This window comes from Strongyloides ratti, scaffold srae_chrx_scaffold0000005 (genome assembly GCF_001040885.1).
Source record: "Strongyloides ratti genome assembly S_ratti_ED321, scaffold srae_chrx_scaffold0000005".
NCBI lineage: Eukaryota > Metazoa > Nematoda > Chromadorea > Rhabditida > Strongyloididae > Strongyloides > Strongyloides ratti.
In genome coordinates this window covers 475,092-497,155 of record NW_020171513.1, presented here as the reverse complement: position 1 = coordinate 497,155, position 22,064 = coordinate 475,092, and the positions used below count along the sequence as shown (strand labels likewise).

Genomic DNA, 22,064 nt, shown 5'->3' with positions numbered 1-22,064 from the left:
ATAATCTTATACAAAGACAATATAAGTAATAAATTCACAAAAAAAACCTTTTATTAAGATTGGAAGTATTGAGAAAAATTTTTTCATTTAAACACATTTTATTATATTTATTTTAAAATTTTATATAAATTTTTATTTTCTTTTGTATAAATTATCTGTAATTTAGTAATAAATATTTCACCTTGATTAATTATAAAATAATTTTTTTATGCAAAAAAAAAATTAAAATGTTTTTGTATTGTTTATTTATGTACAATTATATCTAATTTCATGAAATTATTGTTCTTTTTGTCTACAAAAGAACTACTTCTAGACAACAAATATGGTAAATTATTTTTTATATAAATAAATTAGACAAAGATTATCAAATTATTGTCTTTTAAATATTAATAAAAGTACCATGGTTATAATCAGATTCTTTTTACTAATTGTATATAATTATATACGGTATTACATTACTATACATAGTAAAAAAAATTGTAATATTTTACACAATAATTTTGTTTATTTTTTTTTTCTATGGAATATTTATATACTATAAAAATGTATCAAAGTTTATATAAATATGTGCTATATTAATAAAAAAAAAGATTAATTTTAAGAACATTTATTTTAAATTAATAGCATGTCTAGTAACTTAACTATTTGTTGTTATTTATTATAATTATTTTTAATATATTACAAATGATTAACATTAAATGTATTATATTATAAATTTATTAGTCAATTTTTATACTTAGTCAACAATTACTATTTCATGACATGTATATAACTTTTTTTATACTTATAAAAAAAAAATATTTTTATTTTGATAAATTAGATTTATAAGGAGCACCTAAAATGTTTTTTTTTTTTCAATTTATAAATATATCAATATAATTTAAATATTTTTAAGGAACATAAATTTTTTTTATGAATGCTTTCATTACTACTATAAAATTAAATTTATATAAAATATTACCATTAATAAATAACTCATTATATTTGATTTATTATTTAACTTATCCATTATATGAATATTTCAAAAATTATATTACTATCTTAAATAGTTAATTTATTTTAATTCTAAATCAAAAATTTTGTTTAAATACTAAAATAAAAAAAATAAATTAAAGTGATGTTTGTTTTTCAACAATATTACAAAATATTTGTAGGAAATTATTCATTTTTTTAATGTTTAGTTTAATAAAAAATTATTACTTTGTAATATCTTTTTGTTTATAGTATTTTACCACATTCTTTTTGAACATGTAAATTTTGAGGTAGTAATAAAACATTCTTTTTTTGAATATACATTATTGACATTAATGTTAAAAAATATATAAAACAATTGAAAAAGTTCAAAAAAATATAATTGAATAATTTTTTTTTCTAGAATTTTTAACTATTTTTAATGAAAAAAAAAAACATTTTTTTTTTAAATATTTTTATTTTGTAGTATATTTAAAAAGAATAATAATTATATATTAAAAAATTTTTAATTTTAGATATGAATTTGGATATTAATACTACGATATCATCTATTACTACTTCTAATACAAATAATGTAACAGAATTTATGCAACATTCTACATCTGAGATTGTTGAAATGATTTATCAAGTCATTATATTTTTTATCGGAACACCGCTTAATATTTATGTTTTTATACATTCTAATAAGTAAGTTTTATAAAATCGTATTTTTTTTTTAATATTTACAAAAGAAAACAAAAAAATAATACTGCTGCATCAAGATTGAATAAATTTTCAAAACAACTTATTATTATACATTTAATGGTTCTTTTAATATGTTTATGGAGAACATATTGGATTTACAATATTGCCTGGAATATGGGTAATACTTTATGCAAAATTCATTCATTTGCTTATGCACTACCATTTCATTTATGGTCAAATATGGTTGCTGCTATTGCTATTGATATGTTATATTGTATCCGTTCACCTTTATCATCATATAGAAATGGTGAAAAACGTGTAAATTATTTAATTGTAGTAGCATGGATATCAGCTATCATTTGTGCATTACCAATGTTTATTTTTCGAGATATAGTTCTTGTTTTTGATGATTATAATCTTTATCAATGTTCAACACCAAAAAGTTTGGACTATATTAAAAAGGCGTAAGTAATATTAATATATATGTATATTCATATATGTGTACATATTTTTTTTAGATGGAATGCTTTTCATGTTATAACTGTTTTTTATATCCCTCTTGCTATTATTATAATATGCTACAGTTTAATTGGTTTTTCTCTTAGACAACAAATGGCAAAACGTAAATCATTACAAGATGAATCACAACCTTTTAATAATAATAAAACTCATATTAAATTTCTTAAGGCAACAGTTATTTTAATAACTTCATTTGTATTAGCATGGCTACCATACCAAGTTATGGCATTATTAAGAGTTTTATGTAAAGAAAATAGTAACTGTAGTGTTATATATAATAAATTTAATTGGTTAGAAGCCATAATGCTTGCAAGGTAAAAAATTATCATATTTTAATATACTTTTTTTTTAGTACATGCATTAATCCATTTTTATATAAATTTGGGAGATTTAAGTCAAACAGAAAAACATCAACATTACTTGGTAGTTTAAATGAAATTTGTCCATCAAGCGTAAATCATAATTCAGTTAAAGGATCTACTGTTTACATTAAATATAATACAGTACAAAATTTAGGCATCAAAAATATATCTCGATGTAAACATATAATGTCAACATCTAACCCTTCCAAAGCAATTAGAATAAATAAAGATAAAAAAAACTCTAGTGATATCTCTAATGACAAGTATATTTCTTCCTCTCCAATAATATGGAATAACAAAAGTGTGAAAAATTGTCAAGCTGTAAAAAAGAATTATATTACTAACCACAACATTGTACTTTGCAATTCATTAACAAAGCCATCTATGACATAATCTTATTACATTTTAATAAATTATTTTGTTAACAGTATTTGTATTAGGGAATAAAACTTTTCCTACAGATTATGTATTAAAAGTTACTTCTCTTTTTTTTTTTTTTATTTTATATATTCATTTTTATATTTAATTTTTACTTCCTTTTTTTTTTATTAATTTTGATCCTTAATTATTAAAATTAAAAAATATAAAAACTTTTTAAATAAAATTAAAGAAAAAAAAAACAATTTTGTTGACAAAAATAATTATCTTATATGTTTTTTTTCATTTTATAAATTACATTGCCTCTTCAATAAATTTAAAAGCCATTTTATTCTTATTTATTATATAACTATTTCAAAGCGCATTTTATTCATTAAATTTAAACCATTAAAATATAAATAAGAGAAGATATATTAAAGATGTATCATTGATTTTATATATTTCTTGTTAAGGAAATATTAAAAATATATTTTATGCTCTATTATTTAGTTATAAAATTAATATACATATATGTATAACATTATTATGTTTCTTTGTGTATATCTTTTACATATTCTTTTATAAGCAATTTTATATTCTTAAATAATCTTAAAATCTCTATTTACCGTCTTGTCCTCTATATATAAAAATATACGTATTGAAAGTAGTGAGCGCGAACATTTCTACCAGTATGTTGTTGCCTTTTATTTTTATTTTATAACAACGGACGCCTTTCTTTTTCTTCTGCTCATATATATATATATATATATTATATTTATATATATATTCATACCATTTTAGTTAACACTGCCAATAAAAAGTAAGTACATATGCGAGTCACCAAACTCTACATAAGACTATGCCCTGTTTTTAACATTATAGTGATCACATTTATGTGTGATATTTAGTAATACACATATATTACTATCTAAGATATATCGAACTCATTATCATAACTTCTGCATCAGTTGACGCGTGCTGATAATAAGATGTTACTGACACAATACATTTTATTTATTATATATCTTTAAATTATTTAAAAAAAAAAAAATTATATTATATTAATTAAAATATATTTTTAATTTATTATTGTAGATAATATATATATTTAAAAATAAAAAAAATGATGCCAAATGGTCAAAATACTAATTTACCTCATAATAATTTGGATTTAGAGACTAAAGAAAAATTGGCCAGTTATGTATTGGATTATCTACGAACATTGGGTTGCACAAGAGCAGCTGAAGCTTTTCAATCAGAAGTTATTAATACTGATATTAGAAAAATTCCTGAAGTTGATACACCAAATATTTTGTTAGGATGGTTTTCGTAAGTTATTATTATTATTTTTTTTCTTTTAATTTATAAATAAAAATATTCTAACTTTCAATTATAAAATTTAGTATATTTTATGAGTTGTATTGCGCAGCTCCTGACAGACGCCATATGTATGACATTTCTGCTGACGCCAAGGCCTTTCATGACTTTGTAAGTATAATGTATTCTTTTTATAATATATTAATAATCTTTATAAGGGATTCGTACAAAATACACAACTTCCTCCTGGTTCTGTAATGGGCCCACCTTTTCAACAACCATCAAGTCAGGTATATTAAATATTTTTGTAATATAATATATAAATTTTTTTTTTTAAAGTTTCCTGCTCCAGTACCACAAGTACCTATGACTGGTGGTAATAATCAAGGATATTACCATCACAAGTCAACTGAAAATGGAAATGGTTTACCAATGAATAATGTTAACCAAAGAATGGGAGTATCAAATATGATGAATCAAGCTTCAACCCATCAACAATTTTCAACATCACAACCACAACAATTACAATCAACAAACCAACAATTAAGAAGCTTGATAAATGAACGTTCGCAAACAACAAATATGAATAATGGAATGCAAGAAAATCGTATGAATACAATGAATTACCAACCAAATCCTGGACAACATCAATACATGGATAATAATATGTTACCACCAAATGGTATGCAACAACATATAAGAATGGGAAATGAACAACAACAAATGAATGTTGATCCAAGATATATGAATGTAAATCAAGGATATAATCAACCAGGTTATCAAATTCCAGGAAACCCAAATAATATAAATATTCCACCACAATCACAACAACAGAAAGCTCTTGAAAGTAATCAAAATATGAATGCTATGCAACAAAATATGATGAATCATACACAAATGTAAAAAATGAAAAAAAAAATTTATATTTTTAATCATAGTCTAGTATATTTTTTAAAATATGATGATAAGAGAAGATATTTATCTAAAATAGAAAAACAAATTGAAATACAAAGATAATCCTTTACCTGAATATTAAAATTTATCACTTAACCAATTTCCTTCATATAATCCTTTGATATTTACTTATTTTAAAAATATATCCTTTTTATTGCTACCTGGATTAAGTAATTAATAAGGAAATTCAAATGGATAATAAATAAACAAAAATCCAATAACAAGGATAGTATAAATGGATACTGTCTCAAAAAAAACTTTAAACCTAATTTTTTTTATGCATTTTAAAATAATCTCCAATAAATACAAAATATTAGAAAAAGATTCCCTATAATTTTTATTATAATTTTACAAAAAAAAAATATTATTTGTCAAAGTTTAAATTTATTTAATTTTTTTTTATAATTAACGACAATTTTTAATATCTTTATTTCTTTTTTTTTTAAATCATTTAATATTCTTTACCTTTTATAATAAATTCTAATAAAATCTGTTTTGTTTTTATTTTATAGTTATATGATATTTGGAACTTAAAAATTAATCACCTGCTATAAATGTTTTATTTTGTATATATCTTAGTTTTACTTCATAATAATTATCATATATGATAAACAGTATTAAGAAGTTTTGTTTTGAATGTTATATAATATTGAAATATATTAATATATATAAGTATGCCTATGTATTTTCTTTTATTTCTTCTTTAATTTTTTTTTTCTCTAGTAATAATATTTTAAAGACAAAATATTTAAAAAAAATTATTTCATCACCTGCAGGTTTAAATTGTAATGGTAAAATTTAGGAAAAAAAAATATTGAGTTTTTAAACTTTTAACAAAAAAAAATATATATTATTTTGGTAATATAGTTTTATTTTTAAAAATAAACACATTTATCAAAAATATTTTAACAAATTTTTTTTAAAATAATTATTACATGAATTATTGTACATTTATATAATTTATCTTTAAAATATTTTAAAGGATTATTTATAAAAATATAGTACAAATCTATTTAATTCTTTCTACACTATATTTATATACATAATGATTAATTTAAATAATCAGTAAATAAGAAGATTGTCAAATCTTGACACATCTTATGTCCCATAAAAGCTTTTCATATCGAATGGATTAGATTATTGTAGAAAAAGTTACATGAAAGTGAAAAATTATTGTTATCAAAATTAACTTGACATAATTTTTATATCGATACACAAATTTTTTCTTTATAATTTTAAAAATATGATTTAATTTATTTCTCTTTCCTCTTTTTTTTTGCCTTGTCTTATTTTAATTTATTAGTATATTATAAAAGAAAATTAAAATTGGTTTAATAAAATTTTTCAATTTATACAAATAGAAACTGTGATTTTTTATTGTTAAGATAAAACTTTCATAGAATAAATTTTATTGGACAAAGCAATTTATGTAATTACATAATGTTCACTTTTTAAGAAAATTTGTAAAAGCAAGCTAAAATGAGGTTATAAATTTTTGAATACTAACTTTGTTATTCAATCCTTTGAGATATATTTCTATATATATAATAGGATTCTTCAAATTTTAAGAATATATATTAAAGAATAGAATTTTTTAATGAGCATTGGTTTCTGAAAATGTCACTCTAATAATATGTCATTTCCCTTCATTTCCTATCATAGTGATTATCATCAAATTGTTAACACTTTTGTCTTTCTTTTTTTATTAATATAAATAGTACAAATTTTTAAAAACAATTTTATAGACATATTTATATACTTATAATAATATCTTACAAGAATATTAATAAAAAAAAAATTTACTTTTTTTTTTAATAAAAATTTTTGTTATTTTTATGAATATTATAATATTCATCAAAATATTAATTTATTCTTTTAACTTGTTAATTGTATATTCTTTATAAATAATAATTTTTAACTTTTAACTATGTTACTACAGGACTCTATTTAACTTTCAGTGTAACTAATATATAATTTATTGCAATTTGTCTTTTTATATTAAAATATTAAGTTGAACTCAAATTTTTATGAAGTACATAAGCTAAGGTTATTTATTATTTTATATAATAGCTTTATAAGAGATACCATAACATCTTCATTTTAAGATTGCCATTAGATACTTTGATTCTTATTTAATATTCAAATTTCTTTTGTCAGTCACTTTAAATGTGTCACTAAAAATGATTAAATATTACTCTTTTATTTTGTATTTTTAAAGTATCGTGAATCTACGGTTTTTAGAAAATACTTATAACTACCTATTTATGTATTTTTATTTTAAAAATAATATTTTTATAACTATTTTTATAATAATTCTAAAATTTATATAAATGAAAAAGAAATTAAATATAAAAAGTTCATAAAAACTTTTCATCTTTCTTTTTATTATTATCATTTATATCATTTTAATATTTAAATATATTAAATTGATAATATCATTATGATATATTTATGTAAACATGAATCGCTTCAATTCACAATTTTATTTAAATAATTAATTGTAATTTTAAAAACCTCTTAATATTTTATTTTTAAATTTAAAAGATATCTATTATATAACTTTTTATTCCAAAATACTGTATTATTAACTTCTTATAACTTTATATAAATTTTCTTTTTAAAATAAAAATATTTTAATTTATTACTAATGATCAAAGAAAAAAAAAAGATAATTAACTATTTAAATATCATAAATTTGTATGTTTTATTTATACAATTTCAGAATTTTATAAATTTTATTGTATTTTTATAAAATTGCATTTTATAAGAAAGTAAAGATAAAAATTTTTAATTTTCTTTCAAAGTCAACACTTGGCATGGTTAATAATTTTTGAATCAAAATTAGTTTGGTTGAAGAAGTATTTGTTATATTATATTATTTCATTGCAAAATATGGTAATCTCAATAAAAATATTTTTTTATATATTTTACTTATTATTTGGTATCAATACATTTGTTCTATCTTATATTAGAATAAATAGGTGTTACAGTTGTATGTCAGCACAATATGAAGAATCATTCAAAAATAATGGTATACTTTCAGAGTAAGTATTTTTTTTTTTTATTTTTTTTTTAATATTTGTTAATGTTATAATTTTAGACATTTTTATGAACCAAGAAATTTTACAGATGAATGTGATGATCCTAGTATTAGTAGATACATGGGTACTGTTTCATGTAGAAATATTTGCCTAACAATAACACAAGATATAATAAGTTTAGGTATTCGAACGGGTCAAAAATTAACAATTCGTGGTTGTTCTACTAAATTAACTAAATTAGGATTTAGAAATAGAACAATGAATATAATGGATCGTTTTGATAATTGTCGATATGTAAAAGCTTCCGATTTATTTTTATATCCTGTAGATGATTCAGTTACGGTACATGTATGTAGTTGTCTTGGTGATAGATGTAATGGTTCAAAACGCAGTAATAGTCATACTAGTATATACTCAACAGCTTTTTTCATATGTATTATGTTACCATTTTTATTATGCTCAAATATTTACAATCAAGTTATTAATTTTTTCTTAAATTAATGAATATTTTATTCGCAAAAAAAAATGTTTTTTTTAAAAATTATGTCTTTATAAGAAGAAATATTATATTTTAAAAAAAAAAAGTTATACAAACAAAGATAATATATTTTATAAATTTACCAACTATTATCAGTTGAATAAAATTTATAAAATATTTAATATATATAACTTACTATTGGGATTAAAGTTGTCATTTACCAAATGTAGAATTAAATAAAATATATTTTATCATTGCACTTTTTAAAATATATAAATCAATTTTGAAAAAAAAATATTAATTTGTATAATATATTTATACCATAATATAATTAAAAAATAAAAATTTGTTGTATATAAATATTAAAAAGATATAATCTAATAATGTTGATAATTGTTAAATCAAGTAACCTTAATTTACATTTTCCTTTATAATTAAAATTGTTATAATATTTAATAGTAGAAAAATTATCATTTTTGTGACTGTTTTTTTTTAATAATACAAATTTATTTCATACAATGTTTGTAACAGTCACATTTATTGTTATGGTGTGAGTCATCTAAAAGTTTTTTTAAATGTTTTATATGAGCAATGGCCAAATTGAGTGTCTCTAATTTACTCATACGTGTTTTGACATATTGTGGTGGTAACATACTTCGCATTTGTTGATAACCTTCATTAATCCATCTTACACGAAGACGTTCTCTTTCATTTCGGCGAAATACTTGACATCTAAATAAAAATAAAAAAAAAATATAATAAAAATATAAATTTAATAAACTTTACTAACCCATTATCATCCATTTGATTTGGTAATGGTATTGAAATATGTGTACCAAAAGGACTAACTTGTTGTGATCTATAATTTTCTGATGATTCCTTACAAATTGATGATGTTGTCCAGTCAAATGGTGACTGATAATTATCTAAAGATAGAATAGGAGTCGAAGAGTAATCCCAATTGTTTAAAGATGAATCAGTAATAGATACAAGAGTACCTGGATTAGCAGCAGCATTTGTCAAGTTTGAATTATTTAATGTATTAGCAAGTGCTGTTTCATATGCCAAAGAATTTAGATAAATTGTACTCATATCCATTGTAGGATTTAAAGATATTATTGAAATTATAAATAAAGTTATTTAATATAGTAAATCTAAATGATAAATTTAATTTTTAAAAATTGTTCATATGATTTTTGTTAAATAGTTATAAAGCAAACATAAATAGACAATGAATATTAAATTGTTTTATTTAACTTTGTTAGATAAATATAATATATTTAATAAAAAAATACTATGATTGGTAGTAAATGCATTAATGTAAAAAACATAAAATATGATTTTGTCTTTTTATTTTTTAATATAATAGTGAATATAATAAAATTATTAGATTTAAATATTGTTCTTTATTATTTTCATTAAAACAAAAATTGTTCAAAATATTATTTTATTATAATAAAATAAATAAATAAATAAAATAAAATTAGATAATTATATTTTATAATATAATGATATAACAGTTAAAAATATTGTAAGCTTATAAATAATTACTTGATCTTCAAGTTCAATGTTGTTACTTGTATATAAATAATCTTTATTTATTATCATACAAAAATAAACTTTAATGTGTCGGTAATATTATTAATATTAATTTGACAATCATTTAACACATAAAAAGATAATAGTATAATATTTATAAGTAAATTATATATTTGTATTGTTTAATTTTACTATAAAAAGCAATCTAACGAGAAGTTTGATGATTTATTAATTACTAATATTTGCGATTTATAATAGTTAAACATATAAGGTAACAGCTGCTTTAAAATTTTCTTTTAATATTGTAAATAATAAAAAAGATTTTAGATTCAATGTTTAGTGATCATATAAAATTATATATGTTTGCATTTTATAATTTCAAATAAATTAAAAAAAAAGAATATTAAAATTTTAGGTTTTTTTTTTTTTTATTTTTATTATTGAATGTATTCACTTATTTTTATACCTTTTCAATTATTTTTATGATAATTTAATGGATAAATTATATTTATAAAAATTTTGTTTTTATATATTTGAATGGTCATTTAACAGGAATATAAAAATCTTTAAGTAAAAATTATTTATGAATTGTCAATAATATGTGTGCACTTATCTAACCATTGGAGCAAAATAATGTTATATATAATGTAAATGTCATTTTAAAAATATAAAATTTATTATAACTTTTTAATATTTATCAATATATTTATTTTCTTATATTATGGCTAGAAGAAGAAGTAAAAGTATTAATTTATCATTCAATTTTGATGATAGTGATAAAAAAGGAAAATGTTCAAATTTTATTAAAAATAATAAACTTTCACAAATTATTTATGAAAAGGAGAAACCTTTAATTAAATTGGTCCCACCATTTTCAATTCAATCAACACAAAAAAATACAGAAGTATTAACATTACCCTGTAAATTTACAAAAAATGTATTTTATAAAAATAATAATATTGATGATATTACAAAAAATATGATTAATCGTTTTAAAAAAGCTTATCTAGATCGTCAATTACCATTACAAATAGTAGATGGTGTTGGAAAGAAAACAATTTCATGGAATATTTCTTTAGAAGATACAAATATTTCAACTATTAAAAACTTATTTCAAGTTGTAGCATCAGGTTTACCATCAACAGAATCAGTAAGTTTTTTTTTAATTTTATCATTATAAGTAAATTATTTTTATATAATTTTTTTTATTTTTAATATTATATAAAAAAAAACACATTTTTTTTTTGTTTTAAATGAATATTTATCATTAATACAAATATATTAATATTAAAAATATGTAAACAAATAAATAAATATTTAATTTTTATTGTTTAGCCATATGAAACTATTGCATTGGAGGCATTTGATTCATTATTATTATTACCAACCTCTGAACATTGTCTATATCAAGTTTTAACAGACATTGTTTTAGCAATTAGAAAAGCTTTAGATTATGGTAATGATGAGAAAAAAATAAAAATTTTAAATATCATTATTAAAATGACAAAAATGAAACATATTGGTATATGTCTGGTGCCGTACTATAAACAATTATTAGGACCATTAAGACAACCTTATTCTAAAATATTTTTATCAAATGAAAGAATAAAAAGAAAAAATGATTTGAACTACCATTTGAGTCATTATATTCATAAAACATTAGTTGCATTAGAAGAAAGTGGTGGTAGAAACGCATTAGTAAACATTTGTTATGTTATACCACATTACCAATCCGTTTTTCAGTATTAATAGCCTGATTCATATAACATGTTAATTCCATATAACATTTAATATTCAAAATTTTTTTATCTTTTTTTATAAATAATTTTTAAAATAATTTTAACTATGTACATCTTTGTTATAACTAAAAATTTTTATATCAACAATTTCTATTTTTCATCCTTCAATAATATTACATTTATGATGATATTATATTATATAAAATAAATTTTTAAAAAAATAAAAAAATATTTATATTAATATTATTGAATATAAAAATTATTTATTGTTTAAAAAAAATTATTGGTTTTTTTTTTACACTTTAATAATAAATTTAACAAAAGAATTTAATTGATTTAATATCAAGATAAATTTAGACTTATCTTTATCATCTTGTTTAACCCTCTTTTTATATAAAAGTATTTTTAGAATATAAATTTGTATCTCTCTATTAATTCCGATCATAGTGAACATTTTTTGAAAGATGCCTCTATTTATCGAAAGACATATATAATCATACTTTTGCCTTGTTTATCTTATATGTCAGTGCGGCAATATTTACCAACTACTTTTATCATACATGTATCGAGTTATTTCTTTTTAATTTAAGGACCTATATAAATTTTTATTTAAATTATATAAAAAAAATTTTTTTTTATTAATTGATCATAATATTTTATTGTATTATACTACCTAAAAAAATATATATAATATATTAAAAATCTTTCAAAATTGTTCCATCTTAATGATATATTTTTAAACATAGACATATTTTTTTAATAATATCTATTGACTTTGTATAATAAATATATTTAAAATACATTAAAAAATATATATAACTTATAGTTTAAAAATATGATTTTTATCTAAATGTTAAATTTATTATATATTTATTTTTAAATATTCTATTTAAAGCTTTAATCAGTTGATATATATATTATAATATAAACTTTTCATTTTAACATAATTATTATTGTCTATTTACATACAATCATTGATAATTTTTGTTATAATATTTCAAATCTGTAGGTGTAGTATTCAATGATTATTTATTTCACTTTAACTGTCTATTTATTATTAAAATAAATATTTAAATTAAAATTTTAAGCATAATTTTAACATTACAACAAAATATAAAAACAAAATAGCTATTCATGTTTACCTTATAATCACTATTAATAATATGTCTTTTATTTGATTTAGAATAATCATTGTGTTCAATATAGAAACAATAAGGTAAAATATTAACAGGCAAATTGAAGTACGGTTATATTTTGTCATTTTAAATCAATTGTAACAAAATGTTACAATTTTTTTTTTTATCTTATAATAAAATGAGTATACTATGAAATAGTTTAACATTTTAAATTTAATAAATAAAAATTTCATATGTCAATGATTATTTAAACACTTCATTTCAATATATGGATATTATATATCATCTATTTTATAATACATAAATATTTTGTATTTATATCAAAATTTTCCTATTATATATTTTGATAAAATTTGTATTTTTTTTTAATTTAGAATTAATTATTATTATTTTTTTTTAATATTGATTTGTTAAGTTTCTATACAATATGTATCCTGATGATATGGGCCTTGAATGCTTATTATCAATAAATAATACAATAAAAAATAATTCTTCAAATCAATCATATTTTGATGATGATTTTTCATTTGAATTTAAAGAAGATGAATATCCATATACAAATAACATTGCATCGCCTTTATATCAAGATAGTGATGAAATTTATTATGATAATTTTTCATCAGAAACATTTTCATCTAATTTTAATAGCAGCTCTATTTCACCCGTCTCAATGAGTGAGCTTGAAAATAGTACTGAAAAAACAAAAATGTACGATTATTCAAGCTCTATTGATCAATATTTTGATAATCACTCTTTTAGTGATGGTAAGATAGACATTCGATTATACTATAATAATTTCTTAATATTGTATTCTAGATTCTCATGATTTATCACCATCAAAAAATTGCCGCAAATCTAGTAATTATTTTGTTACGTCTTCAAAATCTACGATAAAAGATAATTTTAAAAGTTCATTACCAATAGTAACTACGACATCTTCCAGAAATTCTTCAATGTCATCATTATATAAAATTAATCAATCTTCATTTACAAATAAAAGAAAATGGGATGACATTGCAATAAGAGAAAATAAAATATCAGCACAGGTAACTTTTGTCCTAATAACAAATTTTTTTTTTATTATAAAATATGTTTATTTTAAATATAAAAAAATTTTTTTTTTATATTATTTAAGTATCATGATACATTACTAAATAATTTTATTAAAAGACTTTTTAATATAATTATAAAATTAAATTAGTTATTGTTAAGAATTTAGTAAATTAAAGGTAATTGGATATGAATCTTATCAGATAATCTAAAAAAAAATTTAGGTTATTGGAATATTTATTAATTAAATTATAAATAAGAGTAAATTTTTTTCCTCATAATTTATTAAATTTTATATTTATCAATTAATGAACATATATATATTTTAATAATAATAATAATATTTAAAAATGATACAATATATTTTTAGACAGGTAAAAAAGGACCTGTTATGTTGACAGCTGAAGAAGTTGCTGTATATAAACAGGAAAAATTTGAAATACCTTTAACATTTCCTTTAACACAAACTCAAGAAAGAGAATTAAAAAAAGTTAGAAGAAAAATTAAAAATAAATTATCAGCTAAAGCAAGTAGATCGAAAAAAAAAGCTGAACTAGAAGGTTTAAAAGAAGCATTAGAATATAAAAATAAAATTTTTTCCCATTTTCTCGATTGTGTACGTAAAAATTCTTTACAAAGAGAACCATTATGTAAATCATGTCAAGAGTTAATAAAATGTGGACAGATACCTGAAGATAAAAGTATTGATGAAACCATCTAATTTTTTTTTCTATTGTTGTTGAAGAAAAATATAAAAAAGCAATATACACTCCTTATAAAAAGATATATGAGAAAAAAAAACTTATTAAATTAATTTAATCTAATTTTTTAAATTATCAAAGTATTTATTTTTAGGAAAAAACTTTTGTTAATACTAAATATATAATAGATTTTATTTTATAACAATTATTAAAATATTATTTAAATCAAAAGAGCTTTTAAAATTAATACTTTTTTATTATTTAAATCATTTTTAAAAATAAAATCAATAATAAGATTAAATAAAAAAAAAAGTTAATTAAAACAAATTAATTGATATGTTGTTTTACTAAAGTACCTTTTTCTTCACAACTTCCATTCCACCATTCATTAAAATTTTGCATTCTTGTAAAATTTTTATTATTACTATGAAGTATTCTACAAAATTGACAAAAACCCCATGGTCTTTCTGCAATATCATGATTTTGTCCATCTAAAAATATAACTTTATACTCTTTCATCCAATCAAAATATGAAATATATTTTTCTTTATCATTCATAAGATCTTTTAAATAATTTGCTAATTGTTGAGTATTCTTAAAATCATCAATTGCTATAAAAGAATTAGGTGGTGCATAATTTTCAATGATAGAACGTTTCAATACTATTGGTATTATTGGACGATTGTAACCACGATACCACAATTTCTCTGTTATATAATCTTTACATATAGAATTTTCAAAAGCAAGATAAAAATAATATTTATCATCAACATCATTACAATTATTTTCTTTTCTACATTGTTTATTACCACATGCACCATATATATCAATGTCTATATATTTTTTTAAATAATTGACATATTCTTCTCTTTTTGATGGTGTCTGGCAATGACTAACCATCCATGATATTGCTTTTGATTTATTTTGTAACTCTGTTTCTGTTATAGGATTTTTTAATAATTGCGACTCTGGGGCAAGGTGAACAGTATAACCATATGGACTAGAAGTATATGAATCATGGCGAAAACTAATAAATGTGTGTGGGTAGCTGTGTACATCTGATAATGAACCTGTCGTATCATGAGCAGGTGATTCCTGAGTAAGCAAACCAATTAAAATATTATCATTATATTTTGTTAATTCAAATAAATTTGATACTATAACACCATCAATATCATTTACATTCTTTACATTTGTTACAATTTCACAATTCCAATCACGACATCCTCCAAGATTATCATTATTAATATAATTTATATTTGATAAAATTATTTTCTTATCACTGTTTTTTGGTACCTTAAAGTTTGTACGTTCTTCGAATGTACCATAATTTTCATTTAACAATATATTATCAATAAAAATTTTTTGTCCTTTGTAAATAAAAGATATTTTATAATTTTCTTTCAATTTATGAATGTCAATATCAATTAAATTTTTATCACCATTTATATTTCTATTGTATGGAACTCGTATTTTAGAAATATTACTTTTAGTAAATTTATTTCTAAATGTCTAAAAATATTAATTTTAATATTTAAATAAGAAATTGATAGATAAACTAACTATGTTATTATTTCTGTAAACTTCAATTTGATTATTAATATAAAAGAATGCATAAACTATTAATATAATAAATATCCCCCGTTTTATTAGAAATATCATGATAATTGATATTACTTAGTAAAAAAAATTATTATATAAATGATTATACTAATTAAATTTCATTAAAAAAATCTAAAAAATTTTATTTTAACAGGAGAAAGAAAAAATAAAATTGAAGATAAGTATAAAATATTAAATGAAAAATTGAACTATTAATAGGAGTTAATTTGTTTTTAAATGTTATTTTATTTGTATACCACTAACAGTTAACATTAAAAAAGCTATACAAAATAATAATCTTAAGAATAAACTATTCATTATTTTATATAATGTTTTTATTGTTAAAATTATTTTTATAAAATTTATAAAATTAAAAAAAAAAAGAGTGTACTAAACATATTTTTATATAAATGAATAAAAATATTTTAGTTAAGAAAAAATGATATAAAAGATATATTTTATTTTACATTTTATTATTCTTAAATAAGAAATAAAAGGTGAGGAGAAAACTTTTAAAGCAATAAACATAACATATATCAAAAAATAGGAAATATTTTATAAATATAATAAAAAAAATTTTTTAAAAACATAGTACTTATTAGATTAACATTGTATTAGTAATATAAAATAAATTATTTATTAATAAAAAATAAAAATAAAACATTAACTTTTATTTAAAGATCAATTTTTATTGAAGATGAAATATTTAAAATAATATATATAAAGTTTTTACTTTTATAACAAAATTTTTATAAACAATTAATAAATTTTCTTATAATCTTTTTTAACAATAATACTGTTTTAGTCCACTAGTTTATAAACATTAATATAAACAATTTAAAATAAAAGATTAGTTATAAATATTGGTATGATTCATTATAATTCTTTACACCAGAAAAAGTCAAGCCTTAGTTTACTTTTTAATAAAAAAAAAAACTTTATTTTATTGGTGAAATAAAAATCTTTTAATAAGAGATAATATATATATAAATAATAATATATTTTTATTTTTAAAATTTATTTAAAATATATATTTCTTTTTTATTAATATAATGAAAAACATTATTTATAATTTTGTATTATTTAAAATATATATTTTACCTGGGAAAACAATGTCTTATTTAATTTCTTATAAAATATAACATATGAAAAACTTATTTGGTTAAAAATTATTCATAATAACTATTATAAATATCTAATTACTATAAAAATAATTTTAAAAATTCTTAAATGAATAATATTTAAATAGTTGATAAAATTATTATAATAAATCATCAATAACAACAAAAAATGAGAATATATAATTTTTTTTTCATGTTAACTTAATATATTTTAGAGGATGATAAATTAAAGTTGTGGCAAAAAAAAAATAATTTATTTTAATTAAATGAATAAAAAATTTTTTAATTTTGTATATAATTAATTTTAGTAATATATTATTTTTTTTTATTTGTAATACAATATTAGTTATGAAAAAATAACGGTAATAAAAACTTTTTTTAATGATATAAATGTTAATATATATGATAATTATTATATGGTAATTAATTTTGAATTATATTATAATTTGCTATTTATACAAAAAGTAAAATTAATGAATTTATCATTTAAGGTAATAATATATTTTAAAAACTTATTTTAATCTCTTTTAAAGAAAATATTATTAAAAGTATATTTTATTATCTGTAGCTTTAATAAAGAGTAAAGTATTATTATTTAACGACAATGTTTAATATATGTAATAAAAATATTGAAGATTATATAATAATATTTATCCATTCATATTAGAAACTTATAATGGTAATATTTTTGTGTAATCAGTACAATTATAGTATTAATAAAATATATGAATTAATAGAAATATAATGATACATTATTATTTATTTATAATAAATGAAAAAAAATGCAATTTGCTACAAAATGATTAATATTATAAAAATATTACTAAGTATTTAAACAAAATCCGTCGTTACTTTTTATTGTATTACTGTTGAATGTTAAATAAAAAAAATTTTTTTAGTTGTTAATATATTTGCCTTGAAATTGAATTTTCGTGAATGTACGACACACCGGGCAATGATAAGACTGATACTGTATCAGGAAGAGAAAATATTTCATGAGGAAAATTTGATACAAATTTATGATGCATACTATCTTCTGCTGATAATCTTTCTTTACCATTATACTAAAAAGTATTAATTTAAAAGTATTAAATTTTTATGATAAGAATGATAACATACCCTTAATAATTTACTTAATAAATCTATACTATCTTTACATAGTCTATGTGATGAATGTTGTAACATTTTTTCACAAGTATATACTTTTTTATTTTGACCATTATAACGTTCCTCAGCTCGTAATAATAATTTAACATTATCTTCAATTTCTTTATATTTGGGACATTCAATAAAAGATGCTCCATTTTCACAATTTGGAAGTCCTAATTTTTTAAATATTAATGATAATTGATCATTAGCACATGTTCCTGGAAACATAGCTTTACCAACAATCATTTCATATAATATACAACCAACACCCCACATATCAATATGTGTTGAATAGTCAGTTGATCCAAATAAAACATCTGGTGGTCTATACCATAAAGTTACAACCTCATTTGAATATGTTTTTGTTGGTACAGATTTTGCACGTGCTAAACCAAAATCAGCTAATTTTAATTCACCATTTCTATTAATTAAAAGATTTTGAGGTTTTAAATCACGATGAAGAATTTTTCTTTTATGACAATATGTTAAACCTCTTAATAATTGTATAAGAAATAGACGACAATTATCAATACTAATTTGGTTATTAACTTCTTCCATATAAAATCTAAGATCACGTTCTACAAATTCAAATACAAGTGTTAAAACCCGATCAGTATAAACAATATCATGTAATGTAACAACATTTGCATGTTTTAAATTTCTTAATAATGATACTTCTCTAATAGCTGTACATGGAGCACCTTCTTCAGGTTCTAAACGTATTTCTTTAAGTGCAACACTTTTTCCCGTTAATAATGATTTACCAAGATATACAGTTGCATAGGTACCCTCACCAAGTCCTATAATTTTTTGATAAGTTTCTAATTTTCCAAAACCTATTTCACTTAATGATGCTCGTCTACTTTTTCTTGTTAATGGTTGATCTAATGTTGGTGTTCTATTTAATTTTTCAACAACATTTAATGGTAATTTTATATCAGGAGGTAATGATAAACGTTTTTGTATATCTTGTTCACTCCATTTTCTGTTTGTTTTTTGGCGCATCTTAATATTTGGTATATAACGTTGTTTACCTTGATAAGCTGTTGTCTTTGAAAATGATGTATCTTCATGACTTGATGGTTGACCCGATGATAATGATGAAGTTTGATCACTTGAACATGGTGATATTTCTATACTATTTTCTTCATCTTCAATACCATTTTCATCACAACCTAATGCTGTTGTTTCATGTACTACAGCTAAAAAAAAAGAATAAATTATTAATTATAATATATATTTAATAATAAAGAAAAAAAAAATTTTTTTTTATAACTAACATAATGATATAGATGGTCTTATTAGTGATTTAATATTGTATGAATGTCTTTTTTTTTTAAACATAAAAAATTGTAACCATGATGAGAATGAATTTAATGGTGAAGCTGAAATTTCTTCTCCCTCTTCTGAGATCTCTTTAATAGGTGACTCTGTTAATGAACTATTTTCTCCATTAGATTTTTTTAAATTATCAAATGTCTCTTGTTCTTCCTCAGAAATAGCACAAAAATCATGGAATGTAACTGATTTAGATATATCAATAGATTTTTTAAATCTCATTTCTATGTATATATATATAATATTATAAAGATAATAATATATAATATATAAATATATAGATATATATATATGTATATATTATATGATTACTTAAAAAAGTAATATCTAAATAAGATAAATTAATTAAATATTATGTTAAATAAATGATGTATATCCAATTCTTTGGATATATCAGTAAAAAAAAATATTATATGTATAAAAGATATTAATGTACATATATTATTAGCATTAAATTAACAAAATTATTAATAAAGTATACAACTTTAACATATTAAAATATATCTAGAATTCATTATTTTAGTGTAATATTTCAAAAAAAATATTTTATTTTTGAATATTTAAAAATTAAAATTATAAAGAAAAAGTTAAAAAGTATTAGTTAAAGATGTAAAAATTGTAAATGAATAAAATTGATAAAAATAAAAATGTAAATAGTAATTATAAATAATTAATATAAATTCTATTTAATTAAACTTATTTTATAGTTATAAGATAAAAATGTTTTAAATAGTATCAAAAATTTTAAAGAGTGAATAAAAATAATTGAAATTTTAACTACTTATCTTTTTTTAATATATCGATATATATATTGTCCTCTTTTTAATATGTTCAGTATAATTATAATAAAAAAAAATTATAGAAATTATGTAAAATTGTAAGGATAATTTTGTAATAATAAATATATTTGTATATATTATGAGAAATAAATATTTATATAATAATATTGGAAGTAAATATTTGTTATAAAGTTTTTTTAGTATTCAACTTTTTTTTTTTTATTAATTCAAATAAATTTAATAACATAGTATATTAGATGACTTATTTATGGCTAGTTTTATTTTTATATTATATTCAAAAAAAACAAAGTTGAATTTTTTTTATTCATAAATTATTCAGAAGGTAAATAAAAAAATTATCATAAAAAAGTTTTTTTTTTTTATTAAAATTTAGGTATATTAAAATACCTAATTTTAGTAATATCAAGGAAAAATTTATTATAGTTTACATATTTCCAAAAGAATATTATATAATAATGACAATTTCAAGGTTTATTAGAAGTGCAATAGAAATAATTTTTTTTTAACATAATTAAATTAACCTTTTTTTTTATATAAATAATAAAAAATTTCCTTTAATGGAGAACAATTATTATTTGTATATGTCATATAAAAATATTGATAAAAAAAAAGAATATTAGGATGAATTTGAACAAAAACTGAAAAGCTAATAATGGATTAAAAAAATATATATATATTTATGATGAAAAATGTAGATTAAAAAAAAATCTTTTGAATAAATATATGGAAAAAAAAAAGTGAAAATTTTACTAACACCTGATTGTTATATAAAATTCTTTTTTATAAGTATGATATATGGCATTAAAATTTCAACAACTAAATCTATAACTATAAATATAAAAGAAATAAGTTAAGATATATGATTTTATAGAGTATAATTCTTAAATCGTTGACAATAAAATCGGTAGATACTAAAACATTTTGACAATTTAATACAATAGACGGTAGATATATGAAAGACAAAATTTTAGTAATAAATGTATTTGTTAACTTAAATGAATGTTAATTATAATGAAACATTCATTTAAAAAGTCTTTTTCACATAATAGTATGGATATGTTAGATATATTTAAGTAATATATATTATAATAAAGTATAAATTATTATATTATTGTATTATATAACCTTATAATAAAAATATGATTTTATTTAAAATATTATTGAATTAATAATAATAATAATTATATTGTTACTCAATTATATAT

The 22,064-nt window shown here is 19.0% G+C and overlaps 8 protein-coding genes across 8 annotated transcripts; 5 read left to right on the top strand and 3 right to left on the bottom strand.

Annotated features, from left to right (window-relative positions):
- Positions 1-1,489: 1,489 nt before the first annotated feature.
- SRAE_X000229000 (Gonadotropin-releasing hormone receptor) lies at positions 1,490-2,930 on the top strand (the record flags this gene model as incomplete). The annotated part of the gene is made up of 4 exons (XM_024645485.1): positions 1,490-1,659; positions 1,704-2,120; positions 2,175-2,489; positions 2,528-2,930. The coding sequence occupies 4 exons, from the start codon at positions 1,490-1,492 to the stop codon at positions 2,928-2,930; spliced, it is 1,305 nt and encodes a 434-aa protein (XP_024499763.1).
- Positions 2,931-4,020: 1,090 nt separating this feature from the next.
- SRAE_X000228900 (Sequence-specific single-stranded DNA-binding protein) lies at positions 4,021-5,173 on the top strand (the record flags this gene model as incomplete). The annotated part of the gene is made up of 5 exons (XM_024645484.1): positions 4,021-4,223; positions 4,298-4,382; positions 4,430-4,501; positions 4,551-5,110; positions 5,155-5,173. The coding sequence occupies 5 exons, from the start codon at positions 4,021-4,023 to the stop codon at positions 5,171-5,173; spliced, it is 939 nt and encodes a 312-aa protein (XP_024499762.1).
- A 2,986-nt stretch (positions 5,174-8,159) lies between these two features.
- On the top strand, positions 8,160-8,707 carry SRAE_X000228800 (Caenorhabditis elegans ly-6-related family-containing protein; the record flags this gene model as incomplete). Its single annotated transcript, XM_024645483.1, has 2 exons — positions 8,160-8,209; positions 8,266-8,707. The coding sequence occupies 2 exons, from the start codon at positions 8,160-8,162 to the stop codon at positions 8,705-8,707; spliced, it is 492 nt and encodes a 163-aa protein (XP_024499761.1).
- A 483-nt stretch (positions 8,708-9,190) lies between these two features.
- Positions 9,191-9,782, bottom strand: SRAE_X000228700 (Myc-type, basic helix-loop-helix (bHLH) domain-containing protein; the record flags this gene model as incomplete). Its single annotated transcript, XM_024645482.1, has 3 exons — positions 9,191-9,416; positions 9,475-9,610; positions 9,683-9,782. 3 exons carry the CDS (start codon positions 9,780-9,782, stop codon positions 9,191-9,193), a joined length of 462 nt encoding a protein of 153 aa, XP_024499760.1.
- Positions 9,783-10,944: 1,162 nt separating this feature from the next.
- SRAE_X000228600 (Parkin co-regulated protein family-containing protein) lies at positions 10,945-11,972 on the top strand (the record flags this gene model as incomplete). Its single annotated transcript, XM_024645481.1, has 2 exons — positions 10,945-11,373; positions 11,559-11,972. 2 exons carry the CDS (start codon positions 10,945-10,947, stop codon positions 11,970-11,972), a joined length of 843 nt encoding a protein of 280 aa, XP_024499759.1.
- A 1,553-nt stretch (positions 11,973-13,525) lies between these two features.
- On the top strand, positions 13,526-14,869 carry SRAE_X000228500 (Cyclic AMP response element-binding protein A; the record flags this gene model as incomplete). Its single annotated transcript, XM_024645480.1, has 3 exons — positions 13,526-13,862; positions 13,915-14,144; positions 14,519-14,869. The coding sequence occupies 3 exons, from the start codon at positions 13,526-13,528 to the stop codon at positions 14,867-14,869; spliced, it is 918 nt and encodes a 305-aa protein (XP_024499758.1).
- Positions 14,870-15,176: 307 nt separating this feature from the next.
- SRAE_X000228400 (Glycosyl transferase, family 10-containing protein) lies at positions 15,177-15,749 on the bottom strand (the record flags this gene model as incomplete). The annotated part of the gene is made up of 1 exon (XM_024645479.1): positions 15,177-15,749. The coding sequence occupies one exon, from the start codon at positions 15,747-15,749 to the stop codon at positions 15,177-15,179; it is 573 nt and encodes a 190-aa protein (XP_024499757.1).
- A 2,897-nt stretch (positions 15,750-18,646) lies between these two features.
- Positions 18,647-20,281, bottom strand: SRAE_X000228300 (Protein kinase domain and Serine/threonine-/dual specificity protein kinase, catalytic domain and Protein kinase-like domain-containing protein; the record flags this gene model as incomplete). The annotated part of the gene is made up of 2 exons (XM_024645478.1): positions 18,647-19,920; positions 20,020-20,281. The coding sequence occupies 2 exons, from the start codon at positions 20,279-20,281 to the stop codon at positions 18,647-18,649; spliced, it is 1,536 nt and encodes a 511-aa protein (XP_024499756.1).
- Between the last annotated feature and the right edge of the window lie 1,783 nt (positions 20,282-22,064).